At 39.7% G+C, this 22,112-nt stretch overlaps 1 protein-coding gene and 1 long non-coding RNA gene across 2 annotated transcripts; one reads left to right on the top strand and one right to left on the bottom strand.

The window, feature by feature from the left end:
* Window positions 1–7,202: 7,202 nt before the first annotated feature.
* Window positions 7,203–8,521, bottom strand: LOC143880913 (uncharacterized). Its single transcript, XR_013251814.1, has 3 exons — window positions 8,087–8,521; window positions 7,678–7,803; window positions 7,203–7,607 (listed from the first exon to the last, which is right to left on the bottom strand). It is a non-coding gene; the product is annotated as an uncharacterized LOC143880913 (long non-coding RNA).
* Window positions 8,522–9,279: 758 nt separating this feature from the next.
* On the top strand, window positions 9,280–20,165 carry LOC143881719 (leucoanthocyanidin reductase-like). The gene is made up of 5 exons (XM_077384969.1): window positions 9,280–9,678; window positions 10,402–10,542; window positions 10,652–10,889; window positions 18,313–18,516; window positions 19,605–20,165. The coding sequence occupies exons 1-5, from the start codon at window positions 9,496–9,498 to the stop codon at window positions 19,793–19,795; spliced, it is 957 nt and encodes a 318-aa protein (XP_077241084.1). The 5' UTR covers window positions 9,280–9,495; the 3' UTR covers window positions 19,796–20,165.
* The last annotated feature ends 1,947 nt before the right edge of the window (window positions 20,166–22,112 follow it).

The following is a 22,112-nucleotide window of genomic DNA, read 5'->3' on the forward strand; positions in this document are numbered from 1 at the left end:
CCCGCGGGTGCCCGTAGAAGTTAAACAAAGTAGTTTTTCCGTAGTTGTCATATTTCTACACCTCTTCTTTGTAGTTTTTTCCGTAATTATCATATAAAGGTACCATTTTCAATACTTTTTCCGTAATTTTTCTACTTTGAAGCACTTTTCCTCCAAAACTTTAGTACCTCATGATTATTATTGCTAGCTTCTTTCAGTACTTATTATTGCTAGCACCTTTCCAAAAATAGTATTTCCGTGCGTCTAATAAGACAAATCTCTCAACACATACAATTGCAGAGGATGGGCGAGAAGTACCCTTTGGAGAAGGTGGCTAGCAAATACCTATATATGCAGAAAAAACAAAAATTTACTAAAAACACGGGTGACCCGCGGGTCGATCCGGCCCGGGTGCGGGTCCAAGATTCGTGACCTGTAAATTTTTCCGGGTCATTTAGACTCGGCCCGTTTGTCCCGGACCCATACAGGTCAGGTCAAAACCGGCCCGGCCCACCCGTTTGCCAGGTCTAGTAAAATGAGACGGTCTCATGCTATGCATGGATTTGGGTGGAGTTGATTGGACCCACCTTGGCAAAACATACTGTAAAATGGTGAGACCCGCACCGCAGCCCAATCGAGCTATGCGGCCGGTCGGACCTCGAAAAGGGAAATTTCGAGCGGTGGACCACTCTCGTTTTCCTCTCCCGATCGCCGGTTGTCGTTCCATCCTCCCACATTTGGCATTACTTTTATATTTATGACGCTTCCTCTATATTTTGTTCGCCGGTTATCGTTCCATCCTCCCACATTTGGCATTACTTTTATATTTATGACGCTTCCTCTATATTTTGTAAATAATTTCATAGTTTCCATGAATTCGGGGTCAAAGACCCAAATTCGACGAAAAATATACTAGAATCACCACCTGGGCTAGGGTCCTGGCCCAGGACCCGTGAATGACTCTGCGACGATGTCTATGTTGCCATAGATTAGATTCATTGTCTGATTACGGGAATGAAAAGTGATAGACACCATTCCCGCTCTGTTAAGATTGGTCTCCTAAACTTAAGCCTTATTTGTGTTAAACACTAGCGATGTTCACTTTCAATTAATTTTCACTTAAAAGTCAGAGATTTGCAGTTGCCAGATCCGGATACCCATCGTTGATTTTCATATCTTTCCATTATTCTAATTAATCAAAGTGACGCAGAGAGTAGAGAAAGGGATTTTCTTATTAATGAAAATGTAAACAAATCCGTATACAATAAGAAACAAACTGGAAAGTAAATTGGACACCATAATCTAGTGCCCAGATGTTTAGCGCATAAAAGAAAGAGTATCGATACGAGCTCTACTCTCATGCAACAGCTGTTCCATGAAATGCCTTGCGATGGTCTCTAGCAAATCCCTTACTACTATAAACATAACAATAATAATAATAATCAAAAAGTACAAAAAATTAGTAATCGGCCCCATTGGCTGGACATCAACAAATTGCATTTATAATGCCCTGCAAAACAAAGAGTATTAAATGCACTTCAGTGACGTGCAGCCAATAGGGCATCCTTTCAGCTGATTTTTCCAAGGGTGCCCATGAGTTTCGCAATCCTCTATAAATTTGATATAAGGGGCTGGGACCTTCTAGCTGGCAAAGCCAACATTGATGATGCCTTGTTACACTATTCGTTGACGGAGTTTTTATATGATGCCCGACCGTCAAGTACGGTAAAAAAGTACCCCCCTTGATATTTGATCCAACATCAGCCCACTTTTTAAGAGGCTGCAGTTGGATCAAATATCAAGGGTGGTACTTTTGAGGTACCACCTTCACGTGACTTGACGGTCGGGCATCATGTAACTTCTCACCTTAACGAACCATTCACTTGAAGAAGACCTTTCTTTACAAGAAAACCTAGGAGAAGAAAGTTGCTCTTTGATTCATTTTCTCGGAGGAGTTGATATTTAAATGATCACTTGACTGGTTTTGAGGTCGAAACAACAACAACAAAATCTATATTTCACCTTCATCTCTGTCACCTTCCATTACGTCTTTTCTCTCACCACATCAATTCTCTCCAATGTGTGAAGAAAAAATATGGGATGTATACCCATGTTTCTGTGATTTGTGTTGCAAGGGACAATTTGGTCAATAATAAAAAATTAACGGGTGCGAAAAATAAATAAAGGGGACTAAGAATGGCGGGTGGACTATCAGCTCCTAAAAGCAAAAACTACCAAAAAAAGTGTAAATACCCGAATTATCCCCTTTCAAAAATTCGTTCCCCTCTAAAAATGAAGGGCAATTTTGTCCTTGAGAATTATACTAAACTTAGGGCTTCTTTAAGAAAGCTTATAAATACACATCTTAAGAGAATTTTACAGCCATTAAGAAATCCTAAACCGTTTTCTACAACCCTAGGATTCTCATGAGAAAGAAAGAGGAGATTGAGTTTTGGAATTAGAGAATGAAGATCAAGGTAAAAACTATGTTCTTTATTAATGTATGTTATTAGAAACCCTAAAACAAGAATTCTGTGATCTTAAAAAGATGAAAGCGATTATTTGATTTCATTTAAGATGTGCCTTAGGACTGATCTCGGGTTCCTTAGGATTCGCTTTGTTATAAAATCCCTAACGAGCCCAAGATCGGATCGTTTTGGTTTTTAGAAAAGTTTGTCTTGAAGGGTCGATCCCAAAAGTTTAGATTATTTGTATAATAATTATATGTGTTGATTCGAGCGTGAAATTTGATTAATTGGATTCCTCTCATCTATATGAATCTGACCACGAGCGAATCGGAGTTAAAACGAGAAAGTTTGGTAAAATCGAGGACGAATCTGAAATTATTACAAAGAAATTTTGAAACTTCAAAAATTCATAACTTCTTTCTTTCTAGTATGTTTTCGACGCTCTTGTACTCTACGGACATACCGGAAACGATTACTTTTTGTTAAAAATAGTTTTTAAAATTTTTGAAAACTCTATAATGATGATAATTCTAAAATACTAAAAAGAACTCTAGGACGGTTTACCGATTCTTTTCCAAAGAGGCACAAAAGGGTGTCTTGTGTCCGTAGGAGTATATATATGCCTGATAGTAGTAAGATTAATGATGAAACTGATAGAAAATATTCATACTTTTGATTGTAGGTAATTAAGGTGAATTTGAAAAGGAAAGTAATCGTCATTGGAGGTACGTAATTTCGTACTACTTTAGTGATATGATTCGTCATTGAATGATATGCCTTTTGATTTATAACTCTCTATTCTCTTTGAAAATATGAAATCTCTTATAACGTTAGTCTTTGATTTGGGTCTTGTATGCTTATCCTTTATTGAACACAATCTATTGAATTTTGTACTCATTGATAGCCTATGATTTTCGCATTGAATATATGACCATTTTGATTGTTGTATACCAATTATTTTGAAAAATCTAATGGAACCAATGTGAACCACAATCTTTGAAACTTTGTATGTACCTTTGGACTTTGTGTATATGTGGACACCTTTTGTAAGGCTTAGGTACCGTCAGTGGGTGCTATTCGCTGACCCTGTCGACAGGTATATGAACTTAGAAACTAGTTTTAAACCGCCGGCAGTCGGATAAAATAACATGCTTTTTGGGCTAAGCTGATGACCTTTGGGTGATTTCGTACCTTTCTGATCGATGTCAGTGATCTCTTAAGACTTTGTGACCTCTCTTATTGAGAGCCTCTTTGATGTGAAACTTTGACATATGATTTTGTAAGCTTTGCTTCTCAGTTATTGTATTTGTATTAGTCACTTCATGTGTTGCTTTTGCCATTTTCGTTTACCTATTGATCCTCTCTATGTAGCATGCTTTGACCTCACTTTTGTGGTGTGTCATTATGTACCGAGCTTTTCAGCTGACTGTGGTTTAACAATTTCAGCTTTTGAATCCTCATGCAAATCTTAAGAGAGTGCAGTTGCATCACCACCTATTGGAGTCTGTTAAATCTAGCATAGTGAGTATTGTGTAATAGTAAGACTTTGTTCTAAATTTATGTAAGTCATTATTGTTTAGTTTATGTTATGAGTGGTTCTAATATTGTTTTGCTAGCCTTGTATACTTGTAGAGCTTGCTTTGCAAGTGTACGGCGCTGCCACGTCTTACACCCAAGGTCGGGTTTGGGGCGTGACAAAAAGAATATCGAAATCATCTCTCTCTTTCTCTTTTGGTAGGTAAGCTGGGTTCGATCGAACTTCGACCTTGCACTTGAAAACCAAAGCTTTAACCATTGAGCTCAATCCCAATCGAAATCATATATCCACCCTTCTTTTCTATATTTTTATCCCCTTTTATTTGTCCTTTCTTATAGATGAGTTTTCACCCATCTTTTCTTTGATTTTTCTTGAAAATAATATCATTTTCCCAAAAAAGACAAACAAAAAATGGTGAAGATACGTAGAATATATTGGGTGATAAATTATGTAGAGTCGAAGATAGGAGGATCCTCGTGGGCTCGTGGCAGCTCTCTTATGTATTTGTGTAGCTACGATAGTGTCCATTGCCATTGTATTTCTAATGTGCATAAATGAAGAATCTAAGATAATAGAAAAAGAGAGCTGTTTGCAAAAACAGAGACCCGTTTTTCTACAAAAAAAATGGGTTCTTATTTTGTGAGAAGAACACAAAGAAAAAGAAAAAAGGAGCATCAAATATCGGACAAATTTTGGGTTCATGTTGCACTAGTGAGACACTCTTCAGCTGGCCAATATAGTGTTGGAGGAAAGTTTGGACGCAAGAAGGTGACCCATGCAAGAAAACAGGTATAAAATCTAAGAAATTTGCTAGGCAATTTCGCGGGAAGGCATTTCACGGCTGGCTTTTGCATGTGAGAACAGGCATGTCAGATGAAAATGACAAAATCTTGCAAAAAGTGAACCCATGTGGCTGTTCTCACGTGCAAAAGCCATCCACAAAATGGCTTTCGGCCGAATTGGTTAGCAAATCCCAAAATCTAATGTTATTATGGGTATTAATTTGGTTTTTTGATGGCTAATGGTCCACCTTTCTCCTGTCAGAGTTTTCATCCGGTACCATATTAGCCAGGGGGGAGAGATCTTAGCCGTGTTTGCATGAGGGGTGATTTTAATTGATGTGACGTTTATTTAAAATATTATCCTTAACTAAGGGTATTTTGGTCATTTACTGTTGTAATTAGAACTTAGAAGTATTTGATTGGAAAAAATACTTTTAAGAAAAGTTTACAAGGAGTGCTAAACTCAAGGTCTCAATTGAAAAAACCAAATGTGGCCGTTTTATAAGTGTTTACCTTATTTGTGGGCTGCTAGCAAAGTAGAAATCCAATTTGTAAAAAAAAAAAAAAAAGGGTATCCTCCATGGCGACAAGTGTGAAAGAAAGAATTATAATTATATAAGGAATGATAGATGCAAGGGCTCTCTTAATGCAGGGGCCATTGAATAGATCCACATTATTTTTAAGTCGGTTGAGAAACTAAATTCAGTTGTGGATATATTCAAGGGCCCTTACATCTATCATTCCTCTAATTATATTTAGGGAGATGATAAATTCACGCACCCTGTAGGGTAATTCACACCCCGTTCACAATAAAAAGCGCTATAGTCGGCCACATATCCTCCTTTAAAGGGGTGCGAATTTATCATTGCCCTTACATATATTCCTCTTAAGGCCTCGTTTGTTTTGGATTTTAGGAATCAATTGTGAGCTCAAAAATAATTATTTGACTCAAATTTATGATTTAATTTTGAGTCGAATAATGAGTTTTGGACTCACATTCTATTTTCAAAATCCAATACAAACTTGGTCTAAATTGCAGAAAGAGAAAACACATTTCCAAGAATTTTTTTTGAAGTGATACATGAGCCCCCTTTTCTTACTAGAGACAGCCTTGCTACAGTGTATCTACGAATGAGAGGGGCTGTTGTACTTCACATGGGAAAGATTCAAGAGACTTGATTGCCACATACACTGCAGCTGGCTGTCCCATGTAAAGATAAGGGGCACACTTATCGTTTCCCATTATTTTTTTGTCATAAATGTTTTTCTCGCAATTCAAAACGGGCCTACAAGGACGGGCCCACAACCAAGGCTGTATGCCTGTATTTCTACGCACTGTACTAAATAGATTAATGAGAATCTGGGGAAGCCACTACAAGACACACTCCAAAATTTAGGAAAACGAGATTCCGTTTTGAGAAAAAAAACGGGCGTCAAACATTGGAGCCACGTCCACCTAAAAGATAAATGTACAAAGCTCAAATACCCATAAAAGCAATAAATATGCATTAAATAGGGTCAAATAAACGGTTCTTAGAACAAAGTCAGGCATTTTAATAATGGATCAATTACTGTTGCATGCCGGAGAGTTGAAAAAATGACGAGAAAATGTTGAGTTTTGAAAAAACACTAACAAATGCTACTTTATTAAAAAAGAACTTTTTAAGATAAAATACCCTTAACCTTACTTTATCTTTCTCTTCTTTGTTTTTACACTTTATCTTTCCGGCGATAGAAGCCTTCTTCTCCGGCGATAAAAGCCTTCTTCTCCGGCGAAACATCTTCATTTCTCCGACATATGCTCATTTGTCTTAAGAGGTTAGAAGGAGTTCTCTAGAGACGCCCCTTTCTCATTTTCTTTTTCTTCCTCCAAATATCCAAAATCTCATTATCTTTCTAAGTATTTCCCCTTTTCTAGTGGCTGTAGCCAAAATCAGTTGCCCAAAGAGCTTTTATTAGGCAAAAGGGTAGTGGAAGCCAAAATGGTACTCGAAGCAAAATGTAAGTTAGGCAAAAATGATAGTCGAAGTCCAAAAAATGCTAGTTGAAGCAAAAAAAAAGTTACTCCAAGCCAAAAATGATAGTCGAATCCAAAAAATGATAGTCGAAGAAAAAAAAAATGATAGTCGAAGCCAACAAATATTTCTCGAAGCTAAAATATATTAGTTAAAGACGAAAAAAGTTCCAAATGTTACTGGAATTTAAAAGTTTTAGTCGCAGCCAAAAACATGTTAGTCGAAGCAAAAAAACCAGTTATTCGAAGCCTAAAAAACTTTAGTCGAAGCGAAAAACACAACGGCGAATGTTACAGGAAACACATTTTTCACTTCGACCAAGTAAATTTTGGCTTCGAATATCCTGTTTTAGCTTCGAGTACCTATTTTTGCGTTGAGAAGAAGATGGGGAGATATCTGAAAATAACTAATCATTTGATGTCCATTGGATAGCACGAAAATGATGAACATATGACTTTGCCATAGCATCTCTTTTACAAGTTTAGAAGTTAAGAGAGGTAGTGGAGTTTTCCATCATCCACAGTAATACAACAAAAAATTATCAAATGGGGTTTCTCAACATGTCCACTATCCAATTTCTCCTTCTCATCTTCCCATTCTATTTTATTCCTCTGCTCACATGACGATATAAACACCGATAGATCGATGCTCTTGGCTTTCAAGAAAGGCATAGTTGTTGATCTTCAGAATCCCTCAGGACAAAGGACCATCTGCTGCCAGAGAAATGAGATGTTTCGCCGGAGAAGAAGGCTTCTATCGCCGGAAAATCTCGTCGTTTCACACAAAATGCGTCGGAGTAAAACCTAGAAATGAAAGAGTGTAAAACCTGCAAGTAAAAGAGTAAAATGGTAAAACCAAGAAGAGAAAGATTAAAGTAAGTTGAAACGAACAAAAACCTTAGAGTCGCTGAGAAAATTATTTAGAGCATTAACAGCTGCAAAAGAATGTTGTGGTAATGTCTCTAGTGTTGCAATTGCTTGTGCCTGAGCAATGACATACTTGTCCCTCTCTAATTGATTAATCTGATTTAAAAAGTCCTTGTGTTAGAAGCAGTGAAGGATCAAATAATGTAGACAGATGTGATCTTTAGTTAGCAGCAAAGATAACTGTATTCAATCAAATAATACAACCAGATCCAATTCATTGATGCGTGCATCTTACGTTCTGAAAGCTAGTAAGCATGCAGCCATTCAAAAGAAAAAGAACTAGTAAGAATGTAATTATTGGCACAAATAATTGAACTCTGACAAAAAATAGCATTAAATTTAAGATAGTGCGCTAAGTCAACCTCAGGTAGAGGCTTACAGGAGGCAAGTTTGTGAGGTCAGAGGCACAAAAAAGAAGAGAATGGCAGGCACTCCATTTTGCTCCAACCCTAGTAGAGAGGCAAGCTTGTCTAAACGTACCAGGATTATTTCAAAGGTGCGCTGGGAAGCTCCGGGGTCGGCAGTGGAGGGTTCAAAATGGAAGTGAACGAAGAATAGGTGAGAATTCAGGTGAGAGATACGATGGTTTTGGAAAGGAGAAAATTCCCTGGAGGTGCATGGTGGCTCATATGGTTTTGCAAAGATAACTTATCGTTTCCCATTATTTTTTCTGTCATAAATGTTTTTCTCGCAATTCAAAACGAGTCTACAAGGCTGTATGCCTGTATTTCTACGCACTGTACTAAGTAGATTAATGAGAATCTGGGGAAGGCACTACAAGACACACTCCAGAATTTAGGAAAACGAGATTCCGTTTTGGGAAAAAAAACGGGCGTCAAACATTGGAGCCACGTCCACCTAAAAGATAAATGTACCCATAAAAGCAATAAATATGCATTAAATAGGGTCAAATAAACGGTTCTTAGAGAAAAGTCAGGCATTTTAATAATCAGCTACGGCTGACTTTTGCATGTGAGAACGTACAGCAACTGAAGGTTACTTCTCAACAGATTTTGTCTTATTTTATGAGGTTTCTGGTCTCTCTTGCGAAAGTAGCTTTCCCAAAAATGCCTGGCAAAACACTAATAATTATTTCGCGCGTGGTCCGCATGTGAGAGCAGCTACCTCATGAATGAAGACAGAATCTGTTGAAAAGTGAGACTTTTCAGTATGGTTGGTTTTTTTTATTATTATTATTTATGATTATCAAAATCGGTTGGTTGCCAAACCCAACCCTAACCTAATGTTTTTAAAACCACACATTCTTGTAGCGAATCCTTTTTTTAACCAAAAAAAAGAATTAAATTATAATTTAAAAAAAGAGAAATGATATATCCGCCCTTTTGATCACCAGGAACACCGATTCAATGCCCTTAATTGCCAGAAACACTGACAGGGGGTGTTCCTGGTGATGAAAAGGGGCGGATATATCACTTCCCTTTAAAAAATCCTAAAATTGTTTTAAGGGATTTGCTAGGGTCCATCCCAATAGTCATTTCACGGCTGGTCTGTCGCATGATGGAGACAGAACTGGCTTGTCTGACATGCGACAGACTAGCCGTGAAATGACTTTTGCGATGGACGCTAGCAATTCCCTTCTTGTAACTAAGTTTGCCTTATCATTTTTAAAGAGAAGCTTAGATTGTTTGGTGCATGAGTTGAGTTAGATGAGGACTCGTCGTCTTCGCTATTTAATTGAAACCCAACCCAAGTGAGGCTTTATACGAGGTCTTATGTTGGGAGTTTGAGTTTAGAGTGAGACAAAGGAACGGGCCGGGTTCGAGAACGATGACAGTGCGCAACCGAACACTAATAGTCGGTTCGACCGGGTTCATTGGCCGATTCGTTGCTGAAGCGAGCCTGGATATAGACCAGACCACCTTCGTGCTCGTTCGCTCTAGCTCGGCTGGGAACCCTTCTAAGGCGAAGATCGTCAGAGCCCTCCAAGAGAAAGGCGCGATCATTGTGCATGTAAGCATATATCTCTTGATTAGAGTTTGATAGTTAATTTCTAACATCTGCTACAAAATGGAAAGGGGGATGATTTTTTCACCCCTGTAGTATGATGCGCCCCGCTGTTAATGTGATTTGACGTCAAAAAGCGTTAAGTCTGCCCACAATTCACGTTACAATGGGGTGAAAAAACCATCCCGAAACCCGTTTTCACAAAAAATAAAAATAAAATCGTTTCTTTTCTTTTGATTTCTTTTAGAGAGGTGCTAAAAAATGGTAACCGGTTTTACTATTTTTAAAAGAGTTCTTGTTTCGTGACATCTGCTTGGAAAAATAATAATTCAGGAGGGCGCTTAATCGTTTTGGAAAATTTTAGCTTTACTAAAATGACGAAAACACCCCAATACGATGGTTAAATTTACTCCCGGACCTTGATCCACTATGTATTGGCCATGCGTAAAGACCCTAGTAGGCATATGTCGTGTTTTGGTCTCATAGCTGTGGCATTCGTTTGAAAATTTAACCCTTAAATAAGTGTGGTTTGGGGGGATTGAGCCTCTAGCTCGATGGTCAAGGCTTTGTTCTCCAACACTAAGGTAGGAAGTTCAATCCCATCTTACGTATAGAAAAGTAGGGGTGTTTTGGTTATAAACCCATGTATTTTTTGTTTCCATGAGTCTCCTTTGAGAAGGATTTTCCTTTCTTTTGTTAGATAAAGAAAGTTGATTGCCATTTTTTCAGGGATCAATAGATGATGGAGATACTATGGAGAAGATGATAAAGGAGCTCCAAATCGACGTTATCATATCGGCGGTGGGTGGTGAGAGCATTCTCGATCAACTCAACTTAATCACGGCCATCAAAGCCGCAGGCACGATTAAGGTAGTAATAGACCCAAAGATCACAATTAAATTGGAATAATGGTTTAATCTTTGGTCTAACAAGTAAATGATTGACCTAGAAAAAAAAATACGATGAATGATTTGTGCAGAGGTTTGTGCCATCGGAGTTTGGTCACGACATAGATAGGGCAAATCCAGTGGAGCCAGGACTCACCATGTACAACGAGAAGAGAATGGTCCGGAGGGCCATTGAGGCTGCCGGAATCCCATACACCTACATATGTTGCAACTCCATTGCTGCATGGCCTTACCATGACAACACCCACCCCGCCGAGGTCCTCCCACCGTTGGATCGCTTCCAAATCTACGGTGATGGGAGTGTTAAAGGTATAGAGATGCACACAAATTAAGGCTACAGATATTGGCAGTACCTTATTTTGATAACTGCACAAACTCAGCTCGTCTTTTCTTTTTAATGGGCTTCGGAGAGCTTTTTGGGAACTGCATGATTGTTTAAATAATAAAAGACAAATGGAGTTTGTGCAGTCATAAAAATATTGTAGTGCCATTATCATTAACCAAAAGTCCTTCATGGAGGACCACCCTTCAAATAAAGCCCATTCATGAGCAACAATTATATGATGCCCGATCCCGGTCGGGCATGCCCTGGTAAAAGAGTATCACCCTTGATATTTGATCCAACAGCAGCCCCCTTTTTCATCTTTTTAAGGGGCTGCTGTTGGATCAAATATCAAGGGTGACACATTTTTTCAAGGGCATGCCCGATCGGGCATCATATAAAAACTCGGCTCCTTTAGATAGTGCATTAGTGCTTACCTTGAAAATTTCTCGATATTCACGCTACCATGGTTTGATTACTGGGCGAACTCACCCTGTCTTTAATTTATTATTTAATTGGCTGCTGAGAGCTTGATATTCACACATCTGACATTGGACCACCATGTGGTGTAGTACAATGAAATGATAGTTTGGCTCCTTTTCTTGCTTGGCCACCCGCTTGTAGTGTAAAAGGGCAGTAAAAACTGGAAAATACACACGAGGGGAGCTGACGTATGGAAGAAAAGAGGGCAAATATAGCACTTACCCTTTCCAATTCACGTTTGTGTGTTCAGTATTCACAACCTACACAACCGGGAACCTTCTTTTTTCTGTCTTTCGCTTAAACACCAAAGCACCTGGTTAACCAGCCACTTAGGTGAAGCCGCATCAGCAGGAGCCCCAGCCAGGCATAAGTTTCGTCCACGACACCTAGCCAATTATGTGCACATGGGCTGAAAGTCCAGCTACTCTTCATTTCAATCATTATCTGCAGAGAAATGCCTAAGTTCGTTAGAAAAGAACCAATAAAAATAGGACACCTGTAAAAAAAAGGGAGTCAATTTTATAAATAGAGTAACCATCGTTGAGATGGGCAAAGAATTAATTCCCACAAATTTCCTCTTTTACTCATCTTCTACCTCTATCCATCTTCTCTTGGAGGCTACTCAACCTCGAATTGAGTTTTTCCCCTGAATTATACCCAACACAACAACAACTCATATTCTCTCTTTTACACCTTTCACTCCTTCTTTTTGTTCGAGTGGGGCCCTCCCATTTGGAGGTGTCGCCCACTTCAAACCAACATTCAATGTAATATTGAATGCTCGGTGAAATGAAGACAAATTTTGGAAAATGAAAGGGGGACAAGTTTGATGGTGAGTGTATGTGTAATAAATGTGAAGAGTTGATGTGTGTGGTTGTAACCATGGTTTTAAATTTCGACCGAAATCTGAAATTTTGGATTTCGGTGGGGACCGAAACCGAAATTTACCAAAATTTCATTTTTCGCCATTTACCGAATTTTGGATGTCGGTCCAAATTTCGGTTCGAAATTTCAATTAAATGCCATTATTTATTTTTAAAAAAAAGTGTTATTCGAATGAAATTTCCAAAATTCGGTCAGGAATTTCTAACCAAATTACCAAATTTCGGATTTCGCCGAAATTCAGGTTTTCGATGGGGTCCGAAACGGTTACCGAAACTGAAATTTTAAACCATGGTTGTAACTGATTAGAGAAGCTTTTGTTGAAAAAAAGTGTGCATGCGGGACGGTGCATGCGTGGACGATGTATGGCAAAAGTCTTACTATGCATGCATGAGAGCTGGCCATATATGGCGAATGCATGCGTGATTCCTCTTTTGCGTAACTATAAATAGAGGAGACGAGGAAGTGAAGATTATAAGCAGAAGTACAAAGTTGAGAAGCACATACAGAGCTGTGCAGTGAGGAAGAGAGAGAGAGAGAGAGAGAGAGAGAGAAATACAGCTTTCTGATAGCTATATAGTGAGAGCCAGTGTGTGAGGGAGTGTTAGCTACTCATAGCTATACACTGAAGGCACAAGTTTGTATGCACTCTGTAAGAGACTCACCTACAGGTGATGTTGTAACTCATTATTTACTATAGCGGAAGTTTTCAAGTGGACTACGGTCCCGTGGTTTTTTCCTTCACCCTGGAGGGTTTTTCACGTAAAAATTTCTGGTGTTATTTGTCATTTATTTCCGCTTCCATATCATTTTTATCCCATTTAATTTTCACAGCTTTAACTCGGGAAAACTTTATCCGAGCCAGTAATTCCGCAACAGTAAATTTTTCCCAACAAAGTGGTATTAGAGCCCTAGTTACTCTAGATTATTTTTCTGTGCAGAATTAAATGGAGGAGAGCTCAGGCAACATGATTAAATTGACCGCATCTAATTATGCGATCTGGAAGCCAAAGATGGAGGATCATTTATACATTAAAGATCTGTGGAAGCCTATTACCATGGAAAAACTGACAATCTCGACCGATGACAAATCGACAACATTGACAGACGGCAAACCGATGACCATGTCCGAAGGAGATTGGACAGTGCTCAACCGGAAGTGTGCTGCTCAAATTCGACAGTTGATCGACAAAAGCATTTTTCAAAATTTTGCCAATGAACACGATGCTTACGTTCTTTGGCAGAAATTGGAGAAAATGTATGCAAGGACAACCGCCAAGAATAAAGCAAATCTGATGCGCAGACTTGTAAATTTGAAGTACAAAGACGGGACTAGCGTCTCGGAACACATGAGCGAGTTCCAAGGCATGGTGGATCAACTCAATTCTATGAAGATGACAATAGAAGACGAGTTGCAGGCGTTGCTCCTATTAAGCTCATTGCCAAAGAGCTGGGACACACTAGTTGTGTCGGTCAGCAACTCAGCACTTGACGGAACGCTGACCATCGAGATGGTAAAAGATAGAATTCTAAATGAAGAATCCCGACGAAAAGACGAGGGATATAATCCTGAGTCAGAGGCACTTGTCACTGATAGACAAGGAAAGCAAAACCGGCGTGAGAGGAGCAAAAAGTCGAAATCCTTACAGCCAAAACCATAAAAGATGACGTTTAAAATCCAATTTCAGACAAGACAAAAAGTGCCACCACTGTGGCAAGCTGAGACACTTTATTAGAGAATGCAGAAAGTTCAAGGCGGAGCAATCCAAAGTTAATGAAGAAGGTAACAGAACAAATGACACCGCAATAGCCGTTGATGAAATTGTCATTGTTCGAGATGGTGGCTGTGTCAATCTCGCATGCCAGATTTCCACTTGGGTAGTTGACACATGTGCTTCCTTCCATGTTACTGCACAGGAGGATTTCTTCACATCTTATACAAGCGGCAACTTTGGCCTTGTAAGGATGAGAAATGAAGGTGCATCCAAAATAGTCAGCATCGGCAATATTTGTTTGAAAACTAAAATCGGATGCAAGCTATTTTTGATGGACATGAGGCATGTTCCAGACATCCGCCTCAATCTAATCTCCGCCGGAAAGCTCGACGACGAAGGATACAGTAATTACTTTAGTGAAGAAAAATGGAAGCTCATCAAAGGTAATATGGTGGTAGCCAAAGGAGTAAAAAGTAACACCCTCTACATCACATAAGCCAAGCTATGTGGAGGTGAAGTGAATGCAATACCGATAGAAGTATCGACCGAGCTATGGTATAAGCGGCTCGGGCACATGAGTGAGAAAGGGCTCAAGATTCTCGCCAAAAAAGAACTCTTGCCGGGAATGAAAGGAACACCTTTGCATGCTTGTGTTGATTGCATCATGGAAAAACAACACAGAGTTGCATTTCGAAGTTCCCCACCATTTAGAAAAGCTAATCTTCTAGATCTGGTGCATACTAATGTCTGCACTATGCAAAGTAGAACACTCGGAGGTGCTCTCTACTTTGTAACTTTTATTGATGACCACTCCAGAAAGTTGTGGACATTTGCCTTGAAAACCAAAGATCAAGTACTGGAAGCTTTCAGACAGTTTCATGTGAAAGTTGAAAGAGAAACTGGCAGACGATTGAAGTCCGTGCTTGCAGACAATGGCGGTGAGTACAGAGGACCATTGGAAGAGTATTGCAAAAACTTCGGGATCAGATTGGAAAGTCAGTTCCCAAGACGCCCCAACACAACGGTGTCGCAGAGAGGATGAACAGAACCATCTGTGAGCAAATCGGATGTATGCTCTCAAATGCAAAACTGCAAAACTCCTTTTAGGGGGAGGCAATGACGACAGTGGTTGACTTGATCAACCTTTCTCCTTCAGTTCCACTTGACGGTGACGTACCAGAAGCTGTCTGGACATGCAAGAATGTTTCCTATGGCCATCTGAAGGTGTTTGGATGCAGAGCATTTGTTCACATCCCGAGAGATGAAAGATCCAAGCTCGATGGAAAATCGAAGGAGTGTATCTTCTTGGGATATGCCCATGAAGAGTTCGGCTACAGACTCTGGGATCCTGTCAGCAAAAGGATAATAAGAAGTAGAGATGTGATATTTCTTGAAGATTAGACAATCGGGACTTCGAGAAACACGAGGGGCCGCAATCATCAGATGATCAACTAGTTAATCTGGAACCAGTCTCCCAACCCATATATCCGGATGATGGGGGAGCTCTATCAGATACTGATGGTGATAATAGTTCACCAGATGACGGTTCAACATTAGAACCGGTTGCAGAACAGGTCCCACCAGAACCTCAGTTAAAGAGATCTACTAGAGTCCGACAACCCAGTCGCAGATATTCTCCTAATGAGTATGTGATGCTCACTGACGGAGGAGAACCGGTGAGCTATCTGGAAGCAGTGTCCGATGAGCACAAGAATGAGTGGTTAAAATCCATGCAAGAAGAGATGAAATCTTTGCATGAGAATCACACATATGACCTAGTCAAACTACCGCAAGGTAGAAAAGCTCTCAAGAATAAATGGGTGTTCCGAATGAAAGCTGAAGAAGCCAACTCACAACCATGGTACAAAGCAAGGCTAGTTGTGAAAGGATTCGGGCAGAAGAAAGGCATTGACTTTGAGGAGATATTCTCGTCGGTGGTAAAAATGTCTTCTATCCGAGTTGTTCTTGGCTTGGCAGCCAGCTTGAATTTGGAGGTCGAACAACTTGACGTAAAGACAACCTTTTTATATGGTGATCTCGATGAGGAGATTTACATGGAGCAGCCTGAAGGTTTCAAAACCAAAGGAAAAGAGCATCTCGTGTGTAGACTAAAGTAAAGTCTATACGGGCTCAAGCAGGCACCAAGACAGTGGTACAAGAAGTTTGACTCATTCATGGAGAAGCACAACTACAACAAAACCACTGCAGATCATTGTGTGTTTGTCAAGAAATTTTCAGATGGAGATTTCATTATCCTTTTGCTTTACGTTGATGACATGCTAATTGTTGGTCATGATACCGGCAAAATTAACAAGCTAAAGAAAGAGTTGAGCAAGTTCTTTGCCATGAAGGACTTAGGACCGGCGAAGTAGATTCTTGGAATGAGGATATCCCGAGACAGACAGAACCACAAAATCTGGCTATCTCAAGAACGGTATGTTGAAAAAGTTCTCGAAAGGTTCAACATGAGTAAAGCTAAACCAGTTTGTTCTCCACTTGCAAGCCACTTCAAGCTCAGTGTGAAACAGTGTCCTTCAAGTGAGAAAGATAAGTCAGAAATGAAAAAAAGTGCCTTATGCATCAGCAGTCGGCAGTTTAATGTACGCCATGGTATGCACAAGACCAGATATTGCTCATGCAGTTGGAATTGTCAGCAGGTTCCTCTCAAATCCTGGTAAGGAACATTGGGCAGCAGTCAAATGGATATTCAGGTATCTCAAAGGTACGTCCAACACTCAATTATGTTTCGAAAATGGTAAATTTGTATTAGAAATCTTTACAGATGTAGATTTGGCTGGTGATGTGGATACAAGAAAGTCCACATCGGGTACCTACTGACCTTTGCAGGCGGGGGCTGTATCATGGCAGTCCTGATTACAAAAATGTGTTGCCTTATCCACCACAGAAGCATAATACATTTCTATGACAGAAGCATGTAAGGAAGTCCTGTGGATGAAGAAATTCCTACAAGAATTGGGTCAGAAACAAGAGAAGTATGTCCTATATTGTGACAGGTAGAGTGCAATCCATCTCAGCAAAAATTCAACGTTCCACTCGAGATCCAAACACATCGATGTGAGGTATCACTAGATACGAGATGTGTTGGAACAGAAGCTATTACAGCTTGAGAAAATCCACACGGAAAATAATGGCTCCGACATGATGTCAAAGACTCTACCCAGAGAAAAGTTGCAAGCTTGCAAAAAAGAAGCTGGGTTGATGAACACCCCCCCCCCCCCCCCCAAAAAAAAAAAAAAAAAAAATTTGATCGTGAGGGGGAGATTTGTTGGAGTGGGGCCCTCCCATTTGGAGGTGTCGCCCACTTCAAACCAACATTCAATGTAATATGGAATGCTTGGTGAAATGAAGAAAAATTTTGAAAAATGAAAGGGGGACAAGTTTGATGGTGAGTGTATATGTAATTAATGTGTATGTGTAATAAATGTGAAGAGTGGATGTGTGTGGTTGTAACTGATTAGAGAAGCTTTTATTGAAAAAAAGTGCGCATGCGGGACGGTGCATGACGAAAGTCTTACTACGCATGCATGAGAGCTGGTCATATACGGCGAATGCATGCGTGATTCATCTTTTGCGCAACTATAAATAGAGGAGCCGAGGAAGTGAAGATTATAAGTAGAAGTACAGAGTTGAGAAGCACAAACAGAGTTGTGCAGTGAGAGAGAGAGAGAGAGAGAGAGAGAGAGAGAGAGAGAGCTCTCTGATAGCTGTATAGTGAGAGCCAGTGTGTGACGGAGTGTTAGCTACTCATAGCCATACACTGAAGGCACAAGTTTGTATGCACTCTGTAAGAGACCCACCTACATGCGATGTTGTAACCCATTATTTACTATAGTGGAAGTTTTCAAGTGGATTACGGTCCCGTGGTTTTTCCCTTAACCCCGGAGGGTTTTCCACGTAAAATTTCTGGTGTTATTTGTCATTTACTTTATCTTCCATATCATTTTTATCCCATTTAATTTTCACAGCTTTAACTCGGAAAAACTTTATCCTGGCCAGTAATTCCGTAACAATAACTTTTTCCCAAAACTTTTACGCTTAATTAAATGAAACCCAATTGCCGGTTAACTTTCTTTTCTCTCTCTTTTTCCAGTTGGATTTCAAGAAAAATATTTATGAGGGAAAATTTTTTCTTGGGAAACTTTTTTCCTTCCACAATTTAGAGGGAAATGATATGATTATAGTTGTTAAAGGGATATCTTACCATACTTTTCCTTTCAAAACTTTTCCAAACAGGTCCCAAGTGAAACATAACAACATCATATTCTCTCTTTTGGACTAAACCTAATTTCATTCAATCTTTCTGTGATAGCATACTTTGTGGCCGGAACCGACATCGGAAAATTTACCGTGAAAGCAGCTAACGATGTTCGCACACTCGACAAAAGCGTCCATTTCCGGCCAACATGCAATTTCCTCAACATAAACGAACTTGCATCTCTATGGGAGAAAAAGATAGGCAGAACACTCCCTAGAGCCACCATCACAGAGGACGACCTACTCGCGGCAGCTGAAGGTTCATCAAAAATCCCATTCATTTTCCCTTATAACAGTAAATAATATTCAGTACTTCACAATCTTAAGGGCTTGTTTGGCAACCATGAAAAAAATATTCCATGGAATGTTCGTGGGGTAAAAGATGGGCATGAGAGGAAGAGACAAACTCTTAAGGGCGTGGGCTTGAGGGAGCATGAAAAGTCCTATAAAATAGGGAAGCAAAAATCCAATTTTAATTACGGTGTCTTTTTTCTACCGTTTTTAGCTGTGGTTTCTCATGCTCTCTCTACCCCAGCCTACTCAAGTATCTCCATTTCCACCCATCTCTCACGATTGAACTTATGAAGATTCATTGGAACTATTTTTCATGGTTGCTAACTGAAATTTACAACCATATATTTTGGTTATTGCGCCAAACCCCGCCCCCCACCCCCCGCGCGGCCAGTTCGGCCATATTTTGTAACCATGATTTTCCTTTTTCATGAAATTTAGTTTTATCAAGTGGTGAGAGAGGGCTGGGAAGGGTGGGAGATGAAACCCTTGAGATCGCATGACCAAGGAGATTGTAAGAAATGCCTAAAAAGCAGGGAAAAAGTCAAATGCTTTTTAGGTCTAGGATAATTTGCGCCCATTTAAAGGACGGTATGCTGCAGACTTTAACGCTTTTTAACGTCAATACATGTTAAAGGGGTGCGAATTATCGGGTGTGGTGCATACATGTTAAAGGGGTGAGAATTATCGGGTGCGGTGCAATGAATTTATCATTGCCCCTTTTTTATTAGAGTTTTTCTTTTCCTTGTTTTCCAGTCTTTTCTCACCCTCTCCTTATTCATGCCATCTCTATTCTCTCCATCTCCAACCCTCCTCCCTGGCCCTCTCTCACCAAATGGATTTTTTTTTCCTTGAAGCCAAACATGGGCTTAATTTAAACTTTTATCATGGACTATTATGCATTTTTCTTTTACAACTACAACCAAGAAACCAGTGGAAGAAATTTTAACAAAAGGAGACCAAGAGAAAGGTGTATCTAACCAAAGTAAAATCAAGGGAGAGTTAATATCAACTTCCTTGAACTTTACTTTTGCTAATTTACTTTATTGCTTGTAGAGATGTGCATTCCTCGGAGCATCGTTGCATCATTCACCCATGACATATTTATAAAGGGCTGCCAGATCAACTTCCCCATCAACGGACCAAATGACGTTGAAGTGACCGATCTCTATCCCCACATTCCATTCCATACCATGGCAGAGTGCTTTGATGAGTATGTTGTGAAGCTCCACGGCCATCCAACATAGTCAGTCTCCCTCCACCATAGGGGTAATCACGATGATACTCCTAAAACGGTGTAATACCATGTCGAGAATAAAGGTGACGATTGAAACATCTCATCTCGCCGAAATCTATGGTGGGCCCACTGGCCATCACAGCTACATGTGCCTGATTGGATCTCACTTTGTTCTGCACTAGCCCGAGATTGTAGTAAACAAATTTCTTCAGTAATCTTGGTCGATTTGTTAAATGTTGTTGGCTTTGGGGACTAAGTACTTAGTATCCACATATATGTGTTACACTAGCGTGATGAATTTTTTAGGGTTTTACTTGTGTTTCAACTAATCTAACTAACATGGAGCCATTTGGCTTTTCTAAATGAGACTATGTTCCACATGGGTGTGTAGCAACCAATTTTTATTTATTTATTTTTATTTTGTGTGTGTGTGTGTGTGCTGTGGTGGGGGTGGGAGACCCACGCCATCGAAAGGTGAGGTGTAAGATGATGGGCCCCACCTGGGGGTGCAAAATGGTGGCCCCACTCTATCAAACCAAATGGTGATTAAAATGCTGGGTCCCACTATGCATGGGTTTGAAGGTAGGCTCAAATGGTGGAGCCCAGTTTATCCGTGGTCTGGGACCTCTGGGTGGAGATGGCGTGACCTATCTACCCATGGGTAGAAAATTGTGGGCCCTGCCCTCCCTCGCACGGGGTATAAAAAAATTTCAAGGTCATGTAAGGTTGCAATTTCCATGGAAATGAGTCTACTAAATGCCGGAAATTTTATGACTACTAATATTCACCCTACCATGTTTTGATAATAACACAAACTCACCTTGTCTTTTTATAAATACACTGTAGTGTAAAAAGAGTTAGTCAACAATATAAATACACAAGGGAGGTGGCCCTGAGAAGAAAAGGGAGCAAATATATCACTTCCCTTTTATTTTCTATGAAAAAAACATTTCTAATTAAAAGGAAAAGTTTTATTGGAAAATTTTCCCTCTACATAAAAATTGAACAGGGTTCTATAAAATTAGGGAAATGTTATCTGCGCTACTTTATTTTGATGATCGCACTCTCTTTATTAAAAGTACATTATTGCCCACACCATAGGATGATCCAAACCGTCCATTAGATGGATCACAGCCTAAATAGGTTGTGCCCCAAAAATAATTTCCATAGGTTGATCTAACCCTCTGATCTGAATGTCTGAGGTTATTTCAGCCGAAATTATAAGATTCCCACCGGAATTTCCACCGAAACCGAAACCGAAATTTCAAACCTTGGTCATAACTTGAGAAAGGACTTACCTTTGCTTCATGTTTAATTTCCACTTTTGTTATGTTCTTTGTTGCAGGGTACTGAAAGAGACTATGAGCGTGCAGTGGAGGCTTACTCACATGCACGTTCGCAATCCAATACACAGGCGATGTTCAATCTTGGGTACATGCATGAGCATGGCCAAGGGCTTCCATTTGATCTTCACTTGGCCAAGCGGTATTATGATCAGGCCCTTGAGAATAATCCTGCGGCAAACTTACCTGTCTCACTGGCCCTCATAAGCTTATGGATACGGAAAAACTATGCTGATAGTTTTCTGGTGAGTTCTTGGTTCAATTTTCTCTCTTACCAGATATTATGATAAGTCATTTTATGAAGGAACAATATACCTAATGATATTTGGAAATGGGTCTAACCCCAAATGTTTCCAATGTTTTTTTTTTAATAACAAAGATCTCCCTGATACACTCCTCAAAGATTTAAAAACCTCCAGCTTATTGATTGATTAACCAGAGTTCTGCTGATCCTGCAAAATGTCAAAAGCCATCTTTTCATAGCTTCATGTGGTTCTAACTTTTGACTGCTGTTTAATTATTAAAAGACAAGATGAGCTAGTTCAAGTATCAAAACATGGTAGTGCCAACATTAGTACCCTTCCTAAATTGTATTGTTTGGCAGGATAATCTGAAAGGGTTGAAACTCCTTTGTTAGAGCAGTCATTCTGTTACTCTGAACTAAACTTAGTATCAGTTGCATTTTCAGGTGGATTTGATTGATTCCCTTCCTCAAGTCTACCCAAGAGTGGGAGCATGGGTGGAAAATGTGATCATGGACAAAGGGAATGCAACGATCCTCACCCTCATTGTCTGCCTCGTGGCCGTCCTTTATCTCCGAGGGCGGCAAAGACAACACACCGCTGCTCTTCCTGTTCACCCAAATGATATGAACCAAACTAGTTCATTAATGGCTAGATAGAGACACATCAAGCATGATGATAAGGAAAATGTAGGCATGTTTTTTCAAAATTGGTTGAGAGTGCTTACAAGAGATGCTCCCAA

This window comes from Tasmannia lanceolata, unplaced genomic scaffold, assembly GCF_043159265.1.
Source record: "Tasmannia lanceolata isolate RefF3 unplaced genomic scaffold, GAP_Taslan_0.1 ptg000007l, whole genome shotgun sequence".
In the NCBI taxonomy this organism is placed as follows: Eukaryota; Viridiplantae; Streptophyta; class Magnoliopsida; order Canellales; family Winteraceae; genus Tasmannia; species Tasmannia lanceolata.